General features: G+C 46.3%; 1 protein-coding gene across 4 annotated transcripts in view; it reads left to right on the forward strand.

The window, feature by feature from the left end:
• Positions 1-19,493, forward strand: part of LOC149327504 (uncharacterized) — a 114,689-nt gene that overhangs the window by 61,826 nt on the left and 33,370 nt on the right. The window contains exons 14-19 of one of the 4 annotated variants that reach the window (XM_089565051.1): positions 3,579-3,644; positions 6,023-6,110; positions 7,559-7,681; positions 11,641-11,820; positions 13,570-13,673; positions 15,324-15,557. In XM_089565051.1, coding sequence (XP_089421177.1) covers positions 3,579-3,644; positions 6,023-6,110; positions 7,559-7,681; positions 11,641-11,820; positions 13,570-13,673; positions 15,324-15,557 — 795 coding nt within the window. The remainder of the gene's footprint in view (positions 1-3,578; positions 3,645-6,022; positions 6,111-7,558; positions 7,682-11,640; positions 11,821-13,569; positions 13,674-15,323; positions 15,558-19,493) is intronic. The other 3 variants (XM_089565052.1, XM_089565053.1, XM_089565054.1) reach the window with 3 other exon arrangements.

Here is a 19,493-nt window from a genome sequence, read left to right on the forward strand (position 1 = left end):
GTGCAGGAGATAGTGTAATTAGGCTGCTGAAGCATGTATGTTTGAACACAGATGCCTAGAACGAGCATGCTCGCAAGCGGCTGCCGAGCACTGTGGCTTGAATTCCCTGCCTTAGCAAGGACCCGGATATTGACATCGGATGAGGTGCTGTCATACCTTGCGATGACGACGCTGCTGATTGGTTGTGGAGTTCTGCGACTTGAGATTGCATTGCAAGAAATCAGTCAGTGAGCTACTGCCTCAAAAGGGTCGCTGGTGACTTTTTCGGGGTTCCTCTCTTTGACGAATCGGCTCAATTATGTCGCATGACCTCCGCAACTCTCCAGTGTGGTTGCGCCTGAAGGGCCAACTCAACGATTTTTCGATGCTCACAGATGTCAATAAATGTGTTTCAAGATACAATATTTTTAACGGCTCAAAAAGGCACACACACAGGAAAAGACAAAGAAACGGACAGTAAGAGTGCCAACTACCAACAGAGTTTATTGCGGAAAACAGCTTCTTTTATACGCCAGTACATTATCATGTCAGGAGCAAGACAACAGAAAAACAACATAGTCACAATTTATCTACAGGCCAGTTCATTATCACACCCAGCACAAGTCATAAAATTTCAGAACATGAAAAACCTAATATCCAATATGAAAATCTAGAAATGACCATCTAAAAAATCCAGTTCCCGGGCACTGAGCTTTACCAACTACCAACTCTGTTGGTAGTAAAGACAGAAAGAAACGGACAGTAAGAGCGCCAACTACCAACTCTGTTGGTAGTTGGCGCTCTTACTGTCCGTTTCTTTCTGTCTTTTCCTGTGTGTGTGCCTTTTTGTGCCGTTAAAAATATTGTAACATGAACTAACAAGCCCTGCATCAAGTACTTTTGTGTTTCAAGAGTTTCTTTCGATGTCTAGGTTGTGTGTGCCAACGGCATGCCTAAGAACAGTTTAGTTCTCCCACAAAAGGATTTTAAAACTAGCCTTCCTTCTTCCCAGAAGTGCACGTTGTCGAACAGACGATTTTTACGGCCACCTCTGTGTGCTTGATGACATCTGGCTTTCCACAGCCTGAAGTCACTGCCGGATGTTGCAGAAACTGGTGGCTCTGCCAGCATTGCTTAAGGGGGGAAGCCGGTCTTAGAGAAAGAAAAAAAATTTTGTTAATGAAGTCACAATAATGAAAACTTCGAGAAACAGGTATTTTTGCGTGCTGATTCCAAATATGTACTTTAGTTTTGTGTAAAGCAAGCCCTTGTGCACTTATGCAATATGTCATGCAACTTTTTCCATGAACCTTCAATAAATTTTGCTGCAGGAAACTTGCTAGGATGCATGCCATTGGCTTGTCTTGATGTCAAAGTACGCAGTAAGGGCAAAATTATTATCCTGCCCATCATAGGAGTTGAGTTACAGGGTTTTGAATTTGCCACTTCACAAATGCGAAGAATCTAATTTATTCAAAATGCTATAACTCACCTGCTATAATTTTACCCTTATTTCGTAGCTTGATGTCAAGGGAAACCAATGGCATGCAGTCTAACAAGTTCCCTGGAGTAGGATTTCTTTCAAACTCTCGGCAAAAGTTGCCTAACATATTGCATAAGTGCACAAGGACTTGTTGTACATAAGATTAAATGACATATTTGGAATCTGCATGCAAAAATGCATGTTCCCTGAAGATTTCATGGTTGTGTGACTTCATTATTTGTAAGACCCTCTTCCCCCCTTAATACACAGCACGTGCTAAGCTGCCTGTTTCTTGAGGGGCAGCAGTGAAGAGGAATAGGTTGGCAGTAAGCCTAACAGATTGTCCAGTGTCTTATTTTAATTAACTACCCCTCAGAGTGTAAGTACTGCACTGTACAGAGGGGTGTACCTCAAGGACCTGTGCTGACCTCAGTACTGTATAACATGGCACTTCTTCCATTGGCATGGAAACTGGCTGCCATTCCTTCCGGATATCAATTCCATTGTTCCAGTGTGTTGAAACTGCTCGCTCGGCACGTGGTGTTTATGTGGTGAAGCCTCTACACACGTGACAGTGCCACTTATGATGGGTGTGGAGTGGTAAAACTGCACTGTGTTACGCCTGAACGACGCGAAACGCTGTTGTGACTTTGGAGCAGTGTGATTTCGATGCTCCCGATAATAGGCATTGAATGAAGCACTAATGGAATCGTAAAAATAGTCATTGCTGCTCTGTTCTCATCTCAGAATCGGGCAACCATTGCCAAGTCTGACCAAATAAATTAGCAGTGATGCAAGCATTTCTCGAGTTTTTGCAGGGCCATTTCATAGTTCTAACTTAATTAAGATTTCACTGTGCTAGCTTTGATTTATGAGTGTTCAAGTATTACGATATTTCATATAAAAAAATGATTCTTGGCGGTCTTAGAACTTCGTTGTATCGAGACTTCACTGTACTGATGCGCGCTGCCATGCCGGCTATGGCGCGTGCACACTGTGGGTCATCATTATTGTCATCATCATCATCATCAGCCTGACTACGCCCACTGCAGGGCAAAGGCCTCTCCCATGTCTCTCCAATTAACCCTGTCCTGCGCCAGCCGCGGCCACTGTATCCCCGCAAACTTCTTAATCTCATCCGCCCACCTAACTTTCTGCCGCCCCCTGCTACGCTTGCCTTCTCTTGGAATCCACTCCGTTACCCTTAAGGACCAGCGGTTATCTTGTCTTCTCATTACATGCCCTGCCCAAGCCACCTTCTTCCATAGCTCGCTGCGTTGTCCTTAAAGGTGCACTGAAGAGGAATCTGAACTCGTCTTTTTGCCGCGGGAACTCAATCTGCATGTTCCGAGCATTCTTAGAAACTTCGATTTATTGCCCTGTGTGGCTGATTTGCCAAAAAAATCGAAATTAACGTCCGGCTCCCGCCTTTTTTTTTAATTCTCCCTTGTACGGTGGGCAGAGTCGACCAGCGCGTGGAGTGCCTTTCAGCCAGCTCCGTGGCGGCTCGCCGCTCTGCCATCGGCGGAGTAATACGTAGTAGTCCGTAGTAGCAAACAGTCCACGCGTATTTTTATTTCTGCGGGCTTATTTTGCGGCTATATTATCTGTGAATGAAACTATTTATTCACGGAAACCTAAAAAAACAAAATAAAGCGAAAGCAAAGCCTCCACGGAGCTGGCTGCAAGGCACTCCACGCGTTGGTTGACTCCGCCCACCGTACGAGGGAGAAATAAAAAATAAAGGCGGGAGCCGGACGTTAACTCGATTTAATTAGGAAAATCAGCCACACAGGGCAATAAATCGAAGTTTCTAAGAATGCTCGGAACGTGTAGATTGAGTTCCCGTGGCAAAAAGACGAGTTCAGATTCCTCTTCAGTGCACCTTTAACTTAAGCTGAACCCTCTTTGTTGGCCCCCACGTTTCCGCCCCATAGGTGAGTAGAGGTAAGATGCAGCTGTTGTACACTTTTCTCTTGAGGGATATTGGCAAACTGCCATTCATGATCACTGTGGGTAGCGAGGCTGCAAACACCTGGCAGCTACAGATTTGGGCGCAGCACTTCTACTTGCTCACGTCTGTTGCATGCTCAGACCAGCTCTGGTACACACGCAGGAGCGCAGTCACGCAACGCGGAGTCGGGGCTTCGGTCGCGAGCCCCGTGGTTCCATCGCAGAGAAGGTACGCTTAACCAAAACCACATACAGCAAGAGTTGCAGAAACATTATCCACTCAAGGTGAATACTTGGAGATTTGAAGCGTTATATATTGAGACCACGCCAAATACTTTACTGTTCGACTAAATATTCGAGATTATCGAATACTCGCACATGCCTAAAGCAACCCTAACATTTAGCAACATACGAGGCATATTTTGTTATGTGGTGCATAGTACACCAATAATGGCAAAGTTCACTGTGGTATGTAACTTCAGCTTGATTTGTGCGATTTTTAAGTGCCTGTTTAAAAATGTAAATGCTCATTTCATTGGTACTGAAAGGTCCGATGTTGCCTTTGCCTTTGTGTGGCGAGATGTTTTTAGTCAAATCCCGCGACAATGAAAGTCACGGGACCGCTGAAAAATTTTGTTGAAGCGAGAGCTTCGATGTTGTGAAATTGGCCGGAACAGTGACAGATTAATAAACGTTTATTTTCCAAAACAGTTAGCTTTTCTTGTCTTTCGCTGTTCCGAAATGTTTGCCGTGGCGCGATTTTCTTGGTACTCCTGAAATCTGACATGCGATGCGTGGCATGAACATAGTCACACTGCAGTGCCTGTACTCAGTGCTGGCGTTCACCTGACAGGATAAAAATTTAAGTGTTATCAGAATGCTTGCAACAACTTTAACAACTTTCAACGACGTGATGCCCACCAGCATGCTGGCCGACAGCGGATCATTGTGCACAGCTTGCTCGGCATCGCTAGGCCTAGCGTGCTCCTCAGTGAAGCCTTGGAGAAAGCGCTTTGGAACTCGGCTTATATGAAACATTTAACGGTTTCACTCATTTCCATTGGCACGATGGCATCGTACTGCATCATTAATGCAGAACTAATTTCTGCTGGGTGTTCGTCAGCAAAGCGCACGAAAAAGCAAAGAGCCGCCTTGCAGCAATGGCCGTGATTTGCAGTCGCGCAATCCGAGCTTTCAGCAACACCGTCGCAGACATTTGGGCACTGCCTTGCATCTCTGTGCACAGAAGCTTGCACATTGCTTCAGATTCAGTTGTGAATGTCAGCTGCGCTGTTGGAAGTGCAAACTATCTTCGGCAGCTGTTTTTGGTTGAGCCTGACGAGATACGGGCGGATGCGCGAAAAAACAAAATTGCGGGCTTACTTGGAAAAAATTTATTGAAGTGGAACCTCGCTCTGAAAATAGTTCGCCGTGGGAGGAAATAATTTCATTGCCGTGTATGACTCGCTGATGAGGAACCTGAGATACTTCAAAGGAATAGAAAAGCCAGCAAAACAGGACGCGTTCACACGGCAAAGAACTGTCCATGTGTTCCAGCACTGTCCATGTGTATTTCTTGGCCGAGTGAACGCGTCCTGTTTTGCTGGCTTTTCTATTCCTTTGTAACATGCACCAACTGGCCCAACAGGCTACGCCTCTTCAATAGTGAGGTACTTCGTTGTGGCGGAAATTTCACTGTAATGGCTGAGTGGGGTTTGGCTGCATTTCCAGCATAACCTTGCAACCTGTTGTGGTCAGCTGTTGGTCCCTCGATAACAAGGTCCTGCTGGGCTGTTCCTTTATCTGGGTCTGCGGCCACTACAGGCTTCTTCCCTTCAAAAGCAAAGGCCGATTGAAAGCTGGTGCCTGCCTTGTGTTGCCTCTGCCGTGTGCACTGAAGAGTTCGGTCATTCAGGTGGTGATGCAGCAGGGGAGTTGACTGAACTTAAAGGGAAACTGCATAGGTTTTAGAAATGAACGAGCTTCAGAGGGTCGAATGTGTGGAACTTGCAGGTAAAGCATGCTAAGTCTTTTTGGGCTGGCGTTTGAAATAGTGAAGTAGTCGCCGGTTAAAATCTGGATGCCCTTCAAGCTTCTCCGCAGCGCACAACGTCAAGTGGGGGGCGCATGGTGACTTCATCGAAGGTATCGGTATACATTTCCAACGTGCAGACGCCTGCTTTGAAGGAAGAAAACCACCGCCACCGAAGGCAAACCCTGCCGAGAGTTGTTTGGCAGCGTCTAACGAGTGAGGGCAGGGTGTGGCTGACGACAGCGGTAATTTGAAATCATACCTTGTGTGACGTCACGCTGAGTTTCCCTGCACTCCTCTGGTGCATGGACGAGAAGCGCAAAATTCAATCGTCGATTACGTCTCTATTTTGAATGCTAGTGCAAAAACACTAGGCATGCTTTACCTACAGCCTATTTAGATTTGAATCCTTGAATATCGCAAAATTCTCAAAAAAGTGCTGCAGCTGCCCTTTAATGCTAGGAGATGGCATCATGTCTGTAAACTGCACGCTGTGGAGAAGCCCTTAGAGAATTTCTAGCTGGAGGAATGGTCCGTGCCCACAATGATGCCATTGCTGTCTGTGTGTTCTGCAGGCCTCCCACCAACTATGGCCCGCCGGAGTTGCCGCTTCGAACGAAGCCGCCCCAGGAGAGGACGCCCTTTGCCGAACTGCAGCCTGAGGTGAGTTCTCCAGTCACCACCATCGCTGATTGGGCCCTTACTGGTGGGTATTGACTCAAGGGAGAGTGGAATAGGTGGCCGTAGGGGAAGCAGTAGGGGATGTTCAAAATTCCCCAAGTTCACTTCCCTGCATAGCAATGTTGCCCTAGACAAGATGGCTGACCGTGCGTTTCCAGCTGAAACAAAGCATGAAGGACTAGTTTTTGTGTTCTTTTTTTCTTCCAAAATGTGTTTCTTACATTCTGTCCACACCCTTAGCACCTGTCCCTTCCCGCTTGCTGTTTTTTTTATAGAGATGTCTGCCATCTTGCCTTTGGCAACATAGTTATGTGGGAAAGCGCACTTGTGGAATTTTTAATACCCCCTGTTAATAATCGATCAGAGGTGCCTAGCCAGCTGGCTACAGTTCAGATCAAAGGAAGAAGCTGCAACTAGGGGTGTGCGAATACTCTGGTAACTGAATGAGAATTGAACAGCAAGTTCTCAGATTACACTCGAGCCTCGATATAATGACTGTCAATGAAACGAACTTTGCGACGCAACAAACCTTTTTCTTTTGTTCCTGACTTCCATTGAAATGCATGTGTTTTTTTTCTTCGATTCAACATGGTAGTTTCACGCTACAGTTTAAGTACAACAGTCATTGCGAGCACAAAAAGAAAATTTGGGCAGATTCCATCACTTTGTAAAATTAAAAAATTTCTGCTTGTAGAAACAGGGAAGGTTGCTACTGCCACCAGCAAACAAGCAGCAGTAGCTCCACATAACGCCTATGCTCTTGAGCGAATGTCAATGCAAGAATAAGACTTTGTGAGCGCACCATGAAGTGGGTAGCCTTGGGCAAAGCTTGTGCAACAAAGGTAGCCAGTGTTTGCCATAACTCTCTCACATCTTGCTCCGCCATTTTCTTGTTTCTGTTAGAATGTATTTAGCATGATTTTCCCAAGACAGGGTCGTAAAGAAAAGATGACACTCAGGCATTAGAAATTCTTGACTATTTTAATACCTTTTCAGTTGATAGCTAGGTATATCTTGATGCGGAGGTATGCGATTGTTTTTGGCCTAAATATGACTGCCTTTGTTTTCTTTCATTTACCCTCATTGAGTTGACTCTCGACCATTCCTAAAGATGTCATCGTACTGTTGCATTGTTCTACAAGGTGATTAATATAGTTACTGTTATAGAGTTTTGGTGGGAAAATCACAGCAACATTGCACTCGTAGCAGGCAACCTAAAAGCTATCAGCTATCGCATACGGTGAAGGAGGCCGGCAAGTTATTTGCAACGATGACGAACGCACAGCACGAGGAGTGACACCAGATGAAGCACCTCGTCCGGTGTAGGTCATTGCTTGTGTGGAAATGTGAACACTGAGCCAGATTCTGTCCGTCTCTGCTCCTTCACCTGCTGCATTCCCTTGCCTCTTCTTCTTGTGGTCTCACTGCAGCAGGGCCCCGTGGATGTTGAGGAGGAGGAGGATGCGGAAGAGGACAATGTCCTGCAGGGCATTGAGCCCCTGGCAGATGACGAGAACTTCACCTATGCAGCCTCCAAGAGCTTCACCCGCAAGGTGAGTCTCACTGGGGCGTCGGGTGATAGGTTAAGGGGGGACGAGGGTCTTAAAACTGACCTTTGCATTTGTGGCCACAGTCTCATGAAATACTGCACACAGATGCGTTTCTCTCTCCTGATTCCGAAAATGTATTCACAATTGAGCTGGTGGTCTTGGATCAAAAGTTATCTTGAATTCTAGAGTGTAATTGGGTAATTTCTTACGCAGCTTTCATGAACTTTCTCATTTTCAATTTGTTGCTTTTAATTAGATTAATGAACTTTCTCATTGCATTTTGTTGCTTGTAATTACACGATTTGATAGCCAGCAAATTCTCATACCCAATGTGAGAGAAGCCAACAGCCACAGAAACCAAGGAGCATAGGGGATTTTTTTTAATTAATCAATTTTTTTGTGGTGTTGATCAAGTAAGAAAATTACTGAATATGTTGTCGCTTAAAGCTAATTGATTAGAAAAGCAGAAGAAAAAACAACCACATGCCGCCGGTGGGATCCGAACCCACGACCTCCGAATTACGCGTCCGGTGCTCTACCTCTGAGCTACGGCGACGGCTGTCAAACCTTCTGCTTTCGGGGGTATTTATAACTCAGGACGTTCCACGTCCGCCGCTTACGAACGTGGGTGGCGCTGATGAACACTCTCAAGGTTAGGTTATTTGTGAACATAAATACCCCCGAAAGCAGAATGTTTGACAGCCGTCGCCGTAGCTCAGAGGTAGAGCACCGGACGCGTAATTCGGAGGTCGTGGGTTCGGATCCCACCGGCGGCATGTGGTTGTTTTTTCTTCTGCTTTTCTAATCAATTAGCTTTAAGCGACAACATATTCAGTAATTTTCTTACTTGATCAACACCACAAAAAAATTGATTAATTAAAAAAAATCCCCTATGCTCCTTGGTTTCCGTGGCTGTTGGCTTCTCTCATATTTATAACGAGCCCCTCATTCCCCTTCCCTTGTTTGCTTAATTGCTTAGCGAGGGTCTCGGTTCTGGCAGCCTTGACGCCATAGGAAGCATAAGAGGGTTCTCACACAGCTTCCACCCTCGCCGTTCGATGGCGTTCTACGTCACACCAGCGGTAACTCAGGACGTTCCACGTCCGCCGCTTACGAACGTGGGTGGCGCTGATGAACACTCTCAAGGTTAGGTTATTTGTGAACATAAATACCCCCGAAAGCAGAAGGTTTGACAGCCGTCGCCGTAGCTCAGAGGTAGAGCACCGGACGCGTAATTCGGAGGTCGTGGGTTCGGATCCCACCGGTGGCATGTGGTTGTTTTTTCTTCTGCTTTTCTAATCAATTAGCTTTAAGCGACAACATATTCAGTAATTTTCTTACTTGATGAACACCACAAAAAAATTGATTAATTAAAAAAGATCCCCTATGCTCCTTTGTTTCCGTGGCTGTTGGCTTCTCTCATATTTATAACGAGCCCCTCATTCCCCTTCCCTTGTTTGCTTAATTACTCTCATACCCAATGACATTCTTACTTCTTTTGTTTAGGCCACATATTAATAGCAACTTACAATTAGCTTAACGAGTTGCAGTGTACAATACTGCGACCTTTTACTCTCGACACAGTATATCAGGATGACACACCTTTGGAGAAAAACGAAGAATGTCACCAGGTATGGGAACTCTCTGGCTATCAATTCATGTGATTAAAAGGAGCAAAATGCAGTGAGAAGCTGTGTAAGGAATTACCTGATTGCATTCCAGTCTTTCCAGTTCTGCATATTTCGAATCGGAAGAGGAAAACGCACCTGTGTGTAAAATTTCATGACATTCTAGCCATAAATAAAAAGGTAAGTTTTAAGATCCTCATCCCCCCTTAAAGGGGTCTGGAACCCTTTTTTGAGGATAGTACACTCTCAATCACTGAACACTGTGCTGTCGTGGATAGCTGAGCCACACAATGCCCCATGCGCAGTGGAGAATCCACAGTCATGCACGAAGGGCTTCCATGCTCACTTCCTTCTCCTTCTCCTGCGTACTGCTGTTCAGAGACGGCTGCTGTTAGATTCTGTCAAATATCGTGTAGCTACCATGGTTGCAGCTAGTTGGCTGCACTGCTCCGGTTTGGGGATTGTCCAGGATTGTGGACGAATATTTATTTATTTATTTAGCAAATACTGCCAGCCTGTGTTACAGGCCTTAGGCAGGAGTGGGGTACAGACGTATTGATAAAAATGACTAGTACAATGCAAAAGAAGCAGCTAGCAAACAGAGCAAAAACCAGAACATACAACATAAAATCGATTACAAAGGCAGAGTACATGTAATGGCATCGAACCTGGCAGCAAATGAAGGCATCGGACTTGGCCCAAAACAGGGATACATAAGAGCCCTATGCTTCAGTCAGAGCTTGTAAAATAAATTTACCTATTCGCAATTCACAATGTCTGCAGGTAAACTATTCCACTTAGTGATAGTATGGGGAAAGAACGAGTACTTAAAAAACATTTGTTTTATATGAAAACACGGCAACTTTTTTAGTATGGTAAGAGCGTGTAGGGCGTCGAGATGTGTGCTCAACTAAAATTCCTTCCTCTATTGTTAGTTTATTGTGATAATACAGGTAGAATAATTTTAATTTTTCACAATGACGATGCATGGCCACCTGTTCAAGTCTTGCGGTTTGCAGTAGGTCTGTTGAGGAAATATTCAAACTGCAACAATTAAAAATAAACCTAGCAGCTTTGCATTGGACATTTTCTATTTTAAGTGACGATTGCCTGCCGAGCACCTCGTATTGCCTGTCGAGCACAGGGGTCCATTAGAGTTAACCAATGTGAGCCCTACGGCGTCTGAATAAACGAGCTTCCGACGCCATAGACTTGCAAGGTGTCTGGTGGGACTTCGGCAGCAGTCCGAATTTCCGAATTAACGAAGGCCAATTAGACGAGGTTTTGCTGTAGCAGCACTGCCGCCCCTCCTACGTTTTTTTGGTTTTGGAATGGAGGGTGTTTTCCGGCCCGGCACTGGTTTTCGGAGGATGACAGTAGCGATGCATGTCTCGGGAACTGACTTCAGCTCCATTCCTGGCATGTCTTCACTCCAAATTAACCGTTGTGTGCTGCCATTGGCTTAGACCAAACTATCCAGTTTTCCAAATTAACAGGGGCAGAATTAACAAGATTGGACTGTGCATATTTGGAATCCGCACGCAATGGTACATATTAAGGTGAAAGCCTTTAATGCCTCATACTGTCGTTAGCAGCAGTGTCGGCAGCCGTGTCCACGTTTCGGTTACGTGCCTTATATGGGCATATGCCAGTCATTACTTAATCGATACTTAATGGTAATTGCATCATAACTAATGTTAATTGAGTAATAGTAGTTAACCAATTAGCCTAATTAACCTTTCTAGTCAGACCAGATAAATAAGTAAAACCGAGTAGGAAATTGGTGGAGTTGGGGAATTGAACCAGGGTCTCCAGAGTACACGACGAGCATATTAACCACTCCGCCATGCCAGCTCGATAGTTTGAAATGAACAAAGGCGCGTCTAGTGAATACGATGTCTTCGTTCACTCCCATCTTCCTCCCTTCCCCTTACATTACAGGAGGTTCAGGTGTCCACCGAGATATGCAAGACAGAAACATTTGCTTTCCTGAAATACCGATTTACCAACGAGCAACTGTGGCAGTGTTGCAAGACGCTGTCGCGTTCCACTCTTAGAGGCGAAGCTTAACATCTTAACCATGTATCAGTGACACAAGCAGCAACACTGCGCTTAAGGCTTCCTCCTCACTGCACTTTAGGTCAGCGAAGTGCCCCCCTGAATTTTTCCCTGATATTGTCATAAATGGGCTTCATTAATACCTTTTTTTTCTAAGACCAGCTTAAAGGGTCAAATGGCACTTGGTTGCTCTGCCTGTGGATCCTAGCTACCAGTAAGGAACCAGAGGAGGGGTTGTCTGCACGATGGGAACCAGAGGAGGGGTTGTGTGCGCAGGTGACCTCGACACCCTTTGCCAGTGAGAAGACACTGCCCGGGGTGGGTGAGCACTTCACCCTGGGTGGCCTCACAGCGCTGGTGCAGGGCATCACTCTGGAGGGGCAGGACAACCAGCTGATGCTGCCCCCCCCTCCGCCCTCCACGTCACCACCCAAGCAGCTGCCACCAGCGCAGCAGGTGCGTGTACTGTTCCTGCTTCTGGGATGTTCGGCGGTCAGTTGCTCTGCATGCGGCACTGCAGTCATCTGGGGCCTTCTAAGCAGCTGTTTCCAAATTAACGGGGCTGAATCAACAAGATTGGACTGTACATACTTGGAATCCGCACACAAGGATACATATTCCCCAATGTTTTCATAAATGGGGCATAGTCTTCCGCGGGGCAAGAAACTGCAGATTAGTCGAAAAGGTAGTGACGTCACACGTGAGTGGCAGAAAGTGCTTGTAACATCGCATAAATTGCGAATATAAGGTCTAAACATGGCTCAGCCGTCATTGGGGCATGTAAGAAAGTAAATTGATTGCACTGCAAAGAAAACTGGGGAGTGAGTGGAATCAAACCTCTGCAGCCTGGATAGTCAGACACTCTACCCCGAGGCCATTGAGGCACACTTGTTCGGCCTAGTTAAAGGAAGGTCTTCTGTATCGTGTCTGATAGTCAGTGCCTGTGAAGTGATATGCAAAGAGGGCCCTAGGCTGCTGAAGGATGAAATTGACACTGTCCTGTCATACCCTTCTTCATCATCGTTATCAGCCTGACTACGTCCACTGCAGGGCAAAGGCCTCTCCCATGTCTCGCCAATTAACCCTGTCCTTCGCCAGTTGCGGCCATCGTATCCCCACAAACTTCTTGATCTCATCCGCGCTGCCACGGTGGCTCAGTGGTCATGGTGCTCGGCTGCTGACCCAAAAGACGCGGGTTCGATCCCGGCCGCGGCGGCTGGAATTTCTTTGGAGGAGAAATTCTAGAGGCCCGTGTACTGTGTGATGTCAGTGCACGTTAGAGAACCCCAGGTGGTCGAAATTTCCGGAGCCCTTCACTACGACATCTCTCATAGCCTGAGTCGCTTTGGGACGTTAAACCCGATAAACTAAACCAAACCTAATCTCATCTGCCCACCTAACTTTCTGCCACCCCCTGCTACGCTTGCCTTCTCTTGGAATTCACTCCGTTACACTACACTTAAGGCGGAGCTTAAAGGACTGTAGGCATGGAATTTTTGCTTGTGTGTTTTCTTCTCTCAAACAATGTGTTGGACATTAGTGTACATGGAGCAGCCTGTGGTATTCATGTACGACCACTAAGTAATTTATAATTGAATTTCTTCTTGACGCTGTTCCGGTTTCATCAGTCGAACGATGACTGTGACACCTAGTTGGTGTTTAGGTCACATTAGGCATAAAAATTCAGCCATATAATTGCTGACAGGTCATTTTTTGTCATTCCAGGTCTTGGAAGAGGCTGGATTAAATGTCGCAGTGAAATAAAACTACATATCAGCGATTACCCTATGTTAATTTTTGTAGTGGATCACGTGACCAAAACATTAATTTGACTTCATGTTCGGTCGATGAAACTGAAACAGCATGAGAGAAGAAATTCAGTTATAAATTATTTAGTGGTTGCAAGCAAATACAGTCCGGTAATACATGTATTTTAGTGTCTGACGCATCTGTTTGACAGAAGAAAACACAGTAAAATTAGGTATCTATAGTCCTTTAAGTGTCCCCTGAATTTTTTGTTTATTTGATAGCGCGAATATTTTTGGTGACCCTGTGAGGTTCATGTCAGGTTTCTGCTGTACTGTGTGCAAATGCATCTGTGTGCAAAATTTCATGAGATTCTAGCCATAAATAGAAAGGTTAGTTTCAAGACCCTCGTCCCCCCTTAAATGCTCTTTTGTATTTTTTATTTCCCCGCACCTGCAGGTGGTGCAGCAGCAGCCTGGTAACGAGCCACAGGCGCCTGCTGCCCCGGATGCGGCCGTGGTTCCCCTGGCCAGGCGCCGGTTCTCCACCGCTGCAGACCTGAGGTAGTGTGTCCGCTGCTTCTGTGAGGGCTGGGCGTTGTCTTTCAGGCCTTGGAAAGAGGGATGCCAACAGGGAACCTCGCCTGGACCAGCCAAAGTTTTTCATTTATCAGTGCCTTCACTATATTACGGCTGCGCACGAGCGTTAGAAATTTCAAAGAGTATTCGTTGTTTGATTTGCAGTGTGAGTTTACGGGGTGAAAAGCTAAAACCTTCCGAAAAATCGAAAAGTAGGTCTATAAGCAATTTCATCTGGGCAAGTTGGTTCATGACGTCTACTTTTCAGGCATAAAATTGCGCGAAGGGATTGAAGAAGAAAACAAAAGATATGTGAGGACAGGACAGAGCGCAAATTGCAATCTGTCCTGTCCTCACATATCTTTCGTTTTCTTCTTCAATCCCTTTGCGCAATTTTATGCCTGAAAAGCAGATGTTTTCTCCTTTGTGTGAGCCTGCGGTGAAACTGCTGCGTTTCTAAATGGCCCCGACTAGTTATGGCATCTTGCACTTGTTACATCAGTTAACTTGCTCTTTTCTTGTGCAGCTGACTGGCAACACCTGTCAAGACCGCACACATGTTCGTGCTAGGGTTGCGTAATGCTTTGGTTGCTGTCGAGAGCCACTGTGTGGGAAAGAAAAGAATCTGTCTCCAGTGCTCCTGTCACTTTTGATCATTTGTGGTAAAAGACTGAAAGTGCAGAAACTGGGACTGTGGAGGTTAGATGAACCTTCAAGGCCACAGTTCGTGTTTGTTAGAAGAGTTTGAGAACTGCTTATTTTAAACCACAGACTCAGAAACAAGTGGACATTGTCCCGCCGCGGTGGCTCAGTGGTTACGGCGCTCGGCTGCTGACCCGAAAGATGTGGGTTCGATCCCGGCCTCGGCGGCCTAATTTCGATGGAGGCGAAATTCTAGAGGCCCATGTACTGTGCGATGTCAGTGCACGTTAAAGAACCCCAGGTGGTCGAAATTTGCGGAGCCCTTCACTACGGCGTCCCTCATAGCCTGAGTTGGTTTGGGACGTTAAACCACAATGAACAAAGAAACAAGTGAACAACTTGAGACAGCCCGGGCAACTGCATGTTGTTCAGCATGGGCCACATGGTGTCTCTGGCAGTTTAGTTTGTTATTGTGTATGTGTTTATTATTGTACATGTGTTCATTTGCAATATCCTTTGCCAAAAAAAAAGGAGGTCACAGCGTTTTGTGCTGATCAGAGGGTGGTAATAATCAGAGCCTCAAACCAATCACCTCTGCTGTAATAATGCAGCACTTAAAGTGGGAATGTGGGAGTAAGGTGCTGTAAAGGTGTACGGTTGAGATGAACAAATCTCTGGGGATAAAGCAGCTGGGACAGTGTTGAGGTGTACCTAGGTGGGTGATGAGTTTTGGTCCCGTGTGCAAGAAGCGGGCTTGGGCAGGGCATGTAATACGAAGGCAGGATAACCGCTGGTCCTCAAGGGCAACGGAGTGGATTCCAAGAGAAGGCAAGCATAGCAGGGGAGGCAGAAAGTTAGGTGGGCGGATGAGATCGAGAAGGCTCTGTGGATATGGTGGCCGCAACTGGCGAGGGACAGGGTTAAGTGGAGAGAGACATGGGAGAGGCCCTGCAGTGGGCGTAGTCAGGCTGATGATGATGATGATGTTGGCAGCACCATCCTGGAGTGCAGCAAGGAAGGCAAGTCGGGCAGCAGCAGCAGCAGTGGAGGAAGCAGCAGCTGCTCTTCCTCCTCGCACCACACGGTGGCCCCCCTCCTCAGCACCACTGCGGGGGGCAAGTCCGGCCTGCCAGCTGTGCGTGAGGAGGAGCCGGCCGACGACAGCCCAGTGTTTGCCACTGGAGCACCCCCCGAGCTGCCTCCCGCCCCAGTCCAGCTGGAGAACGAGTGTGTACATTCTGCTGTTTTTATTGCGCAAGCAATACTGCGCCAGGTTTCGAGCCGTCGCGTAGCTCCCGGCGGTGGCCACGGTCGACCTTTAGCCGCAGCGAGGTCAAGCAGATGGAGCGCTGTTGCCATAGCAACCGTTTCAGCCGCGCTCCACCAGGCAGCAGGACTGTCGCTGTGCCACCGCCGCTGCCGCGCGCGTAGTCGCGTGCTCTCTATGCATGTGTCGGAATGTGGAGAGAGGAAAGAGAGGAAGCGGGAGGAAAACGGGGAATACGCGCGTTCGCCTCGGGCAGAACAGTTGTTCCTTGCTTACGCAACTTGCCCGGTTTAACCACAGCTGAACTTCAGCTAACTTTTTTTTTGCTACCTGCAGCAGTACTGAGTGGGGAGGAGGAGATCGGGCATTTTGGTGGCATAAGCAGGTCGAGAGATTCGAAAGCAGGGTGCATTGCCAAGCCAGCACAACAGATTTGGAAACGCACCGTGCGCGAAGGCGTTGTGATGGAGGGATGAGATCTGGAGGGATGGCTACCAAGGCTGTGATGGGGAGATTCAGTCAAGCTTGATTGATGACGTGCACAGTTGAACGCAGGAAGTGAGTGTTCCTACAGCAGGTTTTGTGAAGGAGTCTCTTGCAATCGGTTTGTGACATACTAAATAGTGTCATTGTGTGGGTAGTCAGTCCTGGATATGTTCAACGTGGGGGGGGGGCTCAGGGAATGCTTTGATATGTTGCTAGTTTATTTATTTATTTATTTAGAGCATACTGCGGGCCCAGTGAAGGGCCCTGGCAGTAGGGGCACAATAAGCACAATACAGAAAGCACAAAACAAAAGTACAAGGCAAGTCATGAAACAAAAACAATTCAATGAACGGCCTGTTCTAAGGCATCAGTGTCAACTATTGATGACGATGGTGGTAGCTGATTCCACTCGGTAATGGTGCGGGGAAAAAAAGAAAATTTGAACATATTTGTTCGGGCAAAGTAAGGTTTTAACAATTCAGTGTGCCTGTTTCTTGTTGACCTGGCCGTTATCGGTTGGAGATACAAATCGGGAGCCTTTGACAGTTTGTTATTTTTCAATAGAAAGAGAAATCTTAACCTCAGTATTCTACGCCGAGCTTCAAGGGAGTGTATATTATGTTGAAGCAACAGAGGAGATGGTGTGTCAGTGGTGCGATATTTAGAAAATATAAAGCGAACAGCTTTGCGCTGAATTCTTTCAAGGGCATTAATGTTAGTGCTTGTGTTAGGATCCCAAACAGTGCATAGTGCATAGTGGCAGTCGATAGTGGCAACAGAATATCTTATAACACAGAAACAAACATGCACTGTACCCATTTTGGTGGTGAGCCGGCACAGTGGCTGTGCACTGCTCACTAAGCATTGCTGGGCCTAGCCTGCTTTGCATTGAAGCCATAGCCAGTGGTGCTTTGAGCCAGCCTTTAATAGAGCTGGCCTAATCCTGCTGCCAGTTCACTATAAGTAACATATGGTATGGTATATGGGGTTAACTCATGGGCTCCAGGTTAATTTAGATCACCTTGGGTTTCCTAACGAGCACTGGCAGCTCACAGCAAACGAGCGCCTTGCATTCTGCCTCCCTTGAAACGCAGCCGGCACATGCAGGGTTGAAACCGTGTCTTTGCTCAGCACTAAGCGTCACTTAGTGGGCCACTATAACCGGAGTAACCTCACTAAAGTCGTGTTACATTTGGTTTCCTCTATGGCTTCGGTCACTTAGGTCGGCTTCACCTCATGACAAGGTGTGCGTCAAACGCCTTCTTGTCAAACTCTTGCCAGCAATGTCACGCTGAAAACAAGTGAGACCGTACGCTACCCTCAAGCACACCCCATGTTCAACTTGCTGCACAATTTTACAGCGCTGGCACTGCCAGCAGGTGCCTAAGCCCATGCAGCCAACCCGGCTGTGCACGCCAAAAGCGGCCAGTAGCCTTGTTAGAATAGCCACTTCCAGGAGTGCAGTGAGCCGTTCAATCAGGCATAGGCAGTATCAAAGGTACATGTACCGTATTTTCTGGTGTATAAGACGCACCCTTGTATGAGACACACCCGCCATATATGCAGGCTGTCATTGAAAAATTTGGTATATAAGACGCACCCCTGTATACGACGCTCCCCAGTTTACCTAGTTACGGTAGTGAGCCTTAATAAACACACGCTTGCACAACCATCGTGAAATGCACATACCTGCGAGAAGTTCTTAAGGAAACGCTAAGTGATCGAAAAAGGCAACACTCACGCCATGCCCCGTTTTAGCAAAAAAGAAAGAAAAACGAAAGAGCTCTCCTTATGTCCATAGCAACATTTTATTTTCACTTAAAGCTTTCGAAGTCTTCATCTTCGGATGCACTATCAAAAAGTTCGCCCATGTCTGGCGGCAAAGCGGCTGAAACATTCTCTTCGCACTACGGACGTACTATGTATGCAGATTAAAGAAAGTTGCAAAGGGTGACCAAAAAAGAATGCCAGCTTGTCTTGGCTTGACTTGACAATGGCAAGAAGCGCGATTGTCGCCATCTTTTGACATTTCACATTACTTTTGCTTGGGGCCTCCGAAACTGCCGCGTGTTTATGGTCCGGGAAGTCGTTATCCCCACCGTTTCATGATAAAGAAAGAAGTTGTGCCCGGCGGTCTCGGTATTGAAGTATTAACCGTGTTACAACCCCGTTATTGGTAGTGATATTTTTTTGGTGAAAAAACCTTGAGCATGAACCTGAGTAATTTCTGAACTCTTCTGAATTAGTCATTCATTAGTACCTCGGTACAAAAAAAACTGCTCAATAAAAATTAACTTTTAATCCATGGCTGCATAGTATGGTGAGTAGAGAGTGCAATAATCAAAACCATTTTTTCATTTTACCCCCATTAGTAATTTTACAGCACTTGGAATATCAATATTCAAGGTGTGAATGTAATGCATCTATAAAGTTTGCGAAATTATAATTTTTTGAAGTGCGATTGAACAGTTGTGCTTCGATTATTGCACACACTGTGCCTTCAGCTTCCCTTAGTAAACAATGTGACATCTCTCTCTGTCCTAGGTGTTGAGATATCGACATACTAAGACAGCCAGGGGTCATCACCAGCAAGTCATCATCATTATTATTAGAGGTTTCAGTGGTGTATCAAAGTAGCCACGATACAGTATCAAGTGTCTGAATTAGATTCAGAAGTATATTTTGGTTTGGTATGTGTATTGGAAATACAATGTATGAGGGGATCTAATATCATTATCGAGGATACTTTTTTCAAGTATCGTGCCCATCCACGCAAACAGCGCTGCTATACATTTGCATGGGATTATCTAGGGGATGTTTCTGCTGATAAAAACAACAGTCTGGTATATTTGGTTCCATATACCTGGGCTCAGTTGTAGCAGGTTTATAGTGACATGGCTATTAGTGGAGTCATGAAGAGTGAGCAGAGTGCAGAAGACATGTGAATAGCTCTCGGCCATTTGAGCGTGCAACACTGTGGGTCCGCTCAAAGTAATTCATGACTGCGCCGAGTGTCACCCGTACGTTTTGAAGCCTCAGCGAGGATTTTAACAACAGCATGGCATGCTTGGAGTAGCAGGTCGTAGTTCTGTTTTTGAACCCTCTGGCTATAACTTTCTGTGGACGCAGACAGAGTGAACAGGAGTGCCAGCAGCCCTGTGTCATTTCTGAGGGGCAGGACAAAAACGTGGTGAGAGTCATAACGAAGTGCAGGACATTGCTAGTCATCATACCTGAGTTTGCGAAACGAGTGAAAAATGGTTGTCTGTAGTTTGGATGTACCAGAAAATCCGGCTCAAAGTTCGGGGTGCGCCTATTACGCGGGGTAAAATTTCCGGAAATTTTTCGACTCGCAAAATTGAACACACCACGTAAACGCACTCGTGTACAGCCGCACCCCGTTTTCGCGA

The sequence above is a fragment of the Amblyomma mixtum genome, chromosome 10, assembly GCF_055824585.1.
Source record: "Amblyomma mixtum isolate Tamu chromosome 10, ASM5582458v1, whole genome shotgun sequence".
Taxonomy (NCBI): Eukaryota; Metazoa; Arthropoda; class Arachnida; order Ixodida; family Ixodidae; genus Amblyomma; species Amblyomma mixtum.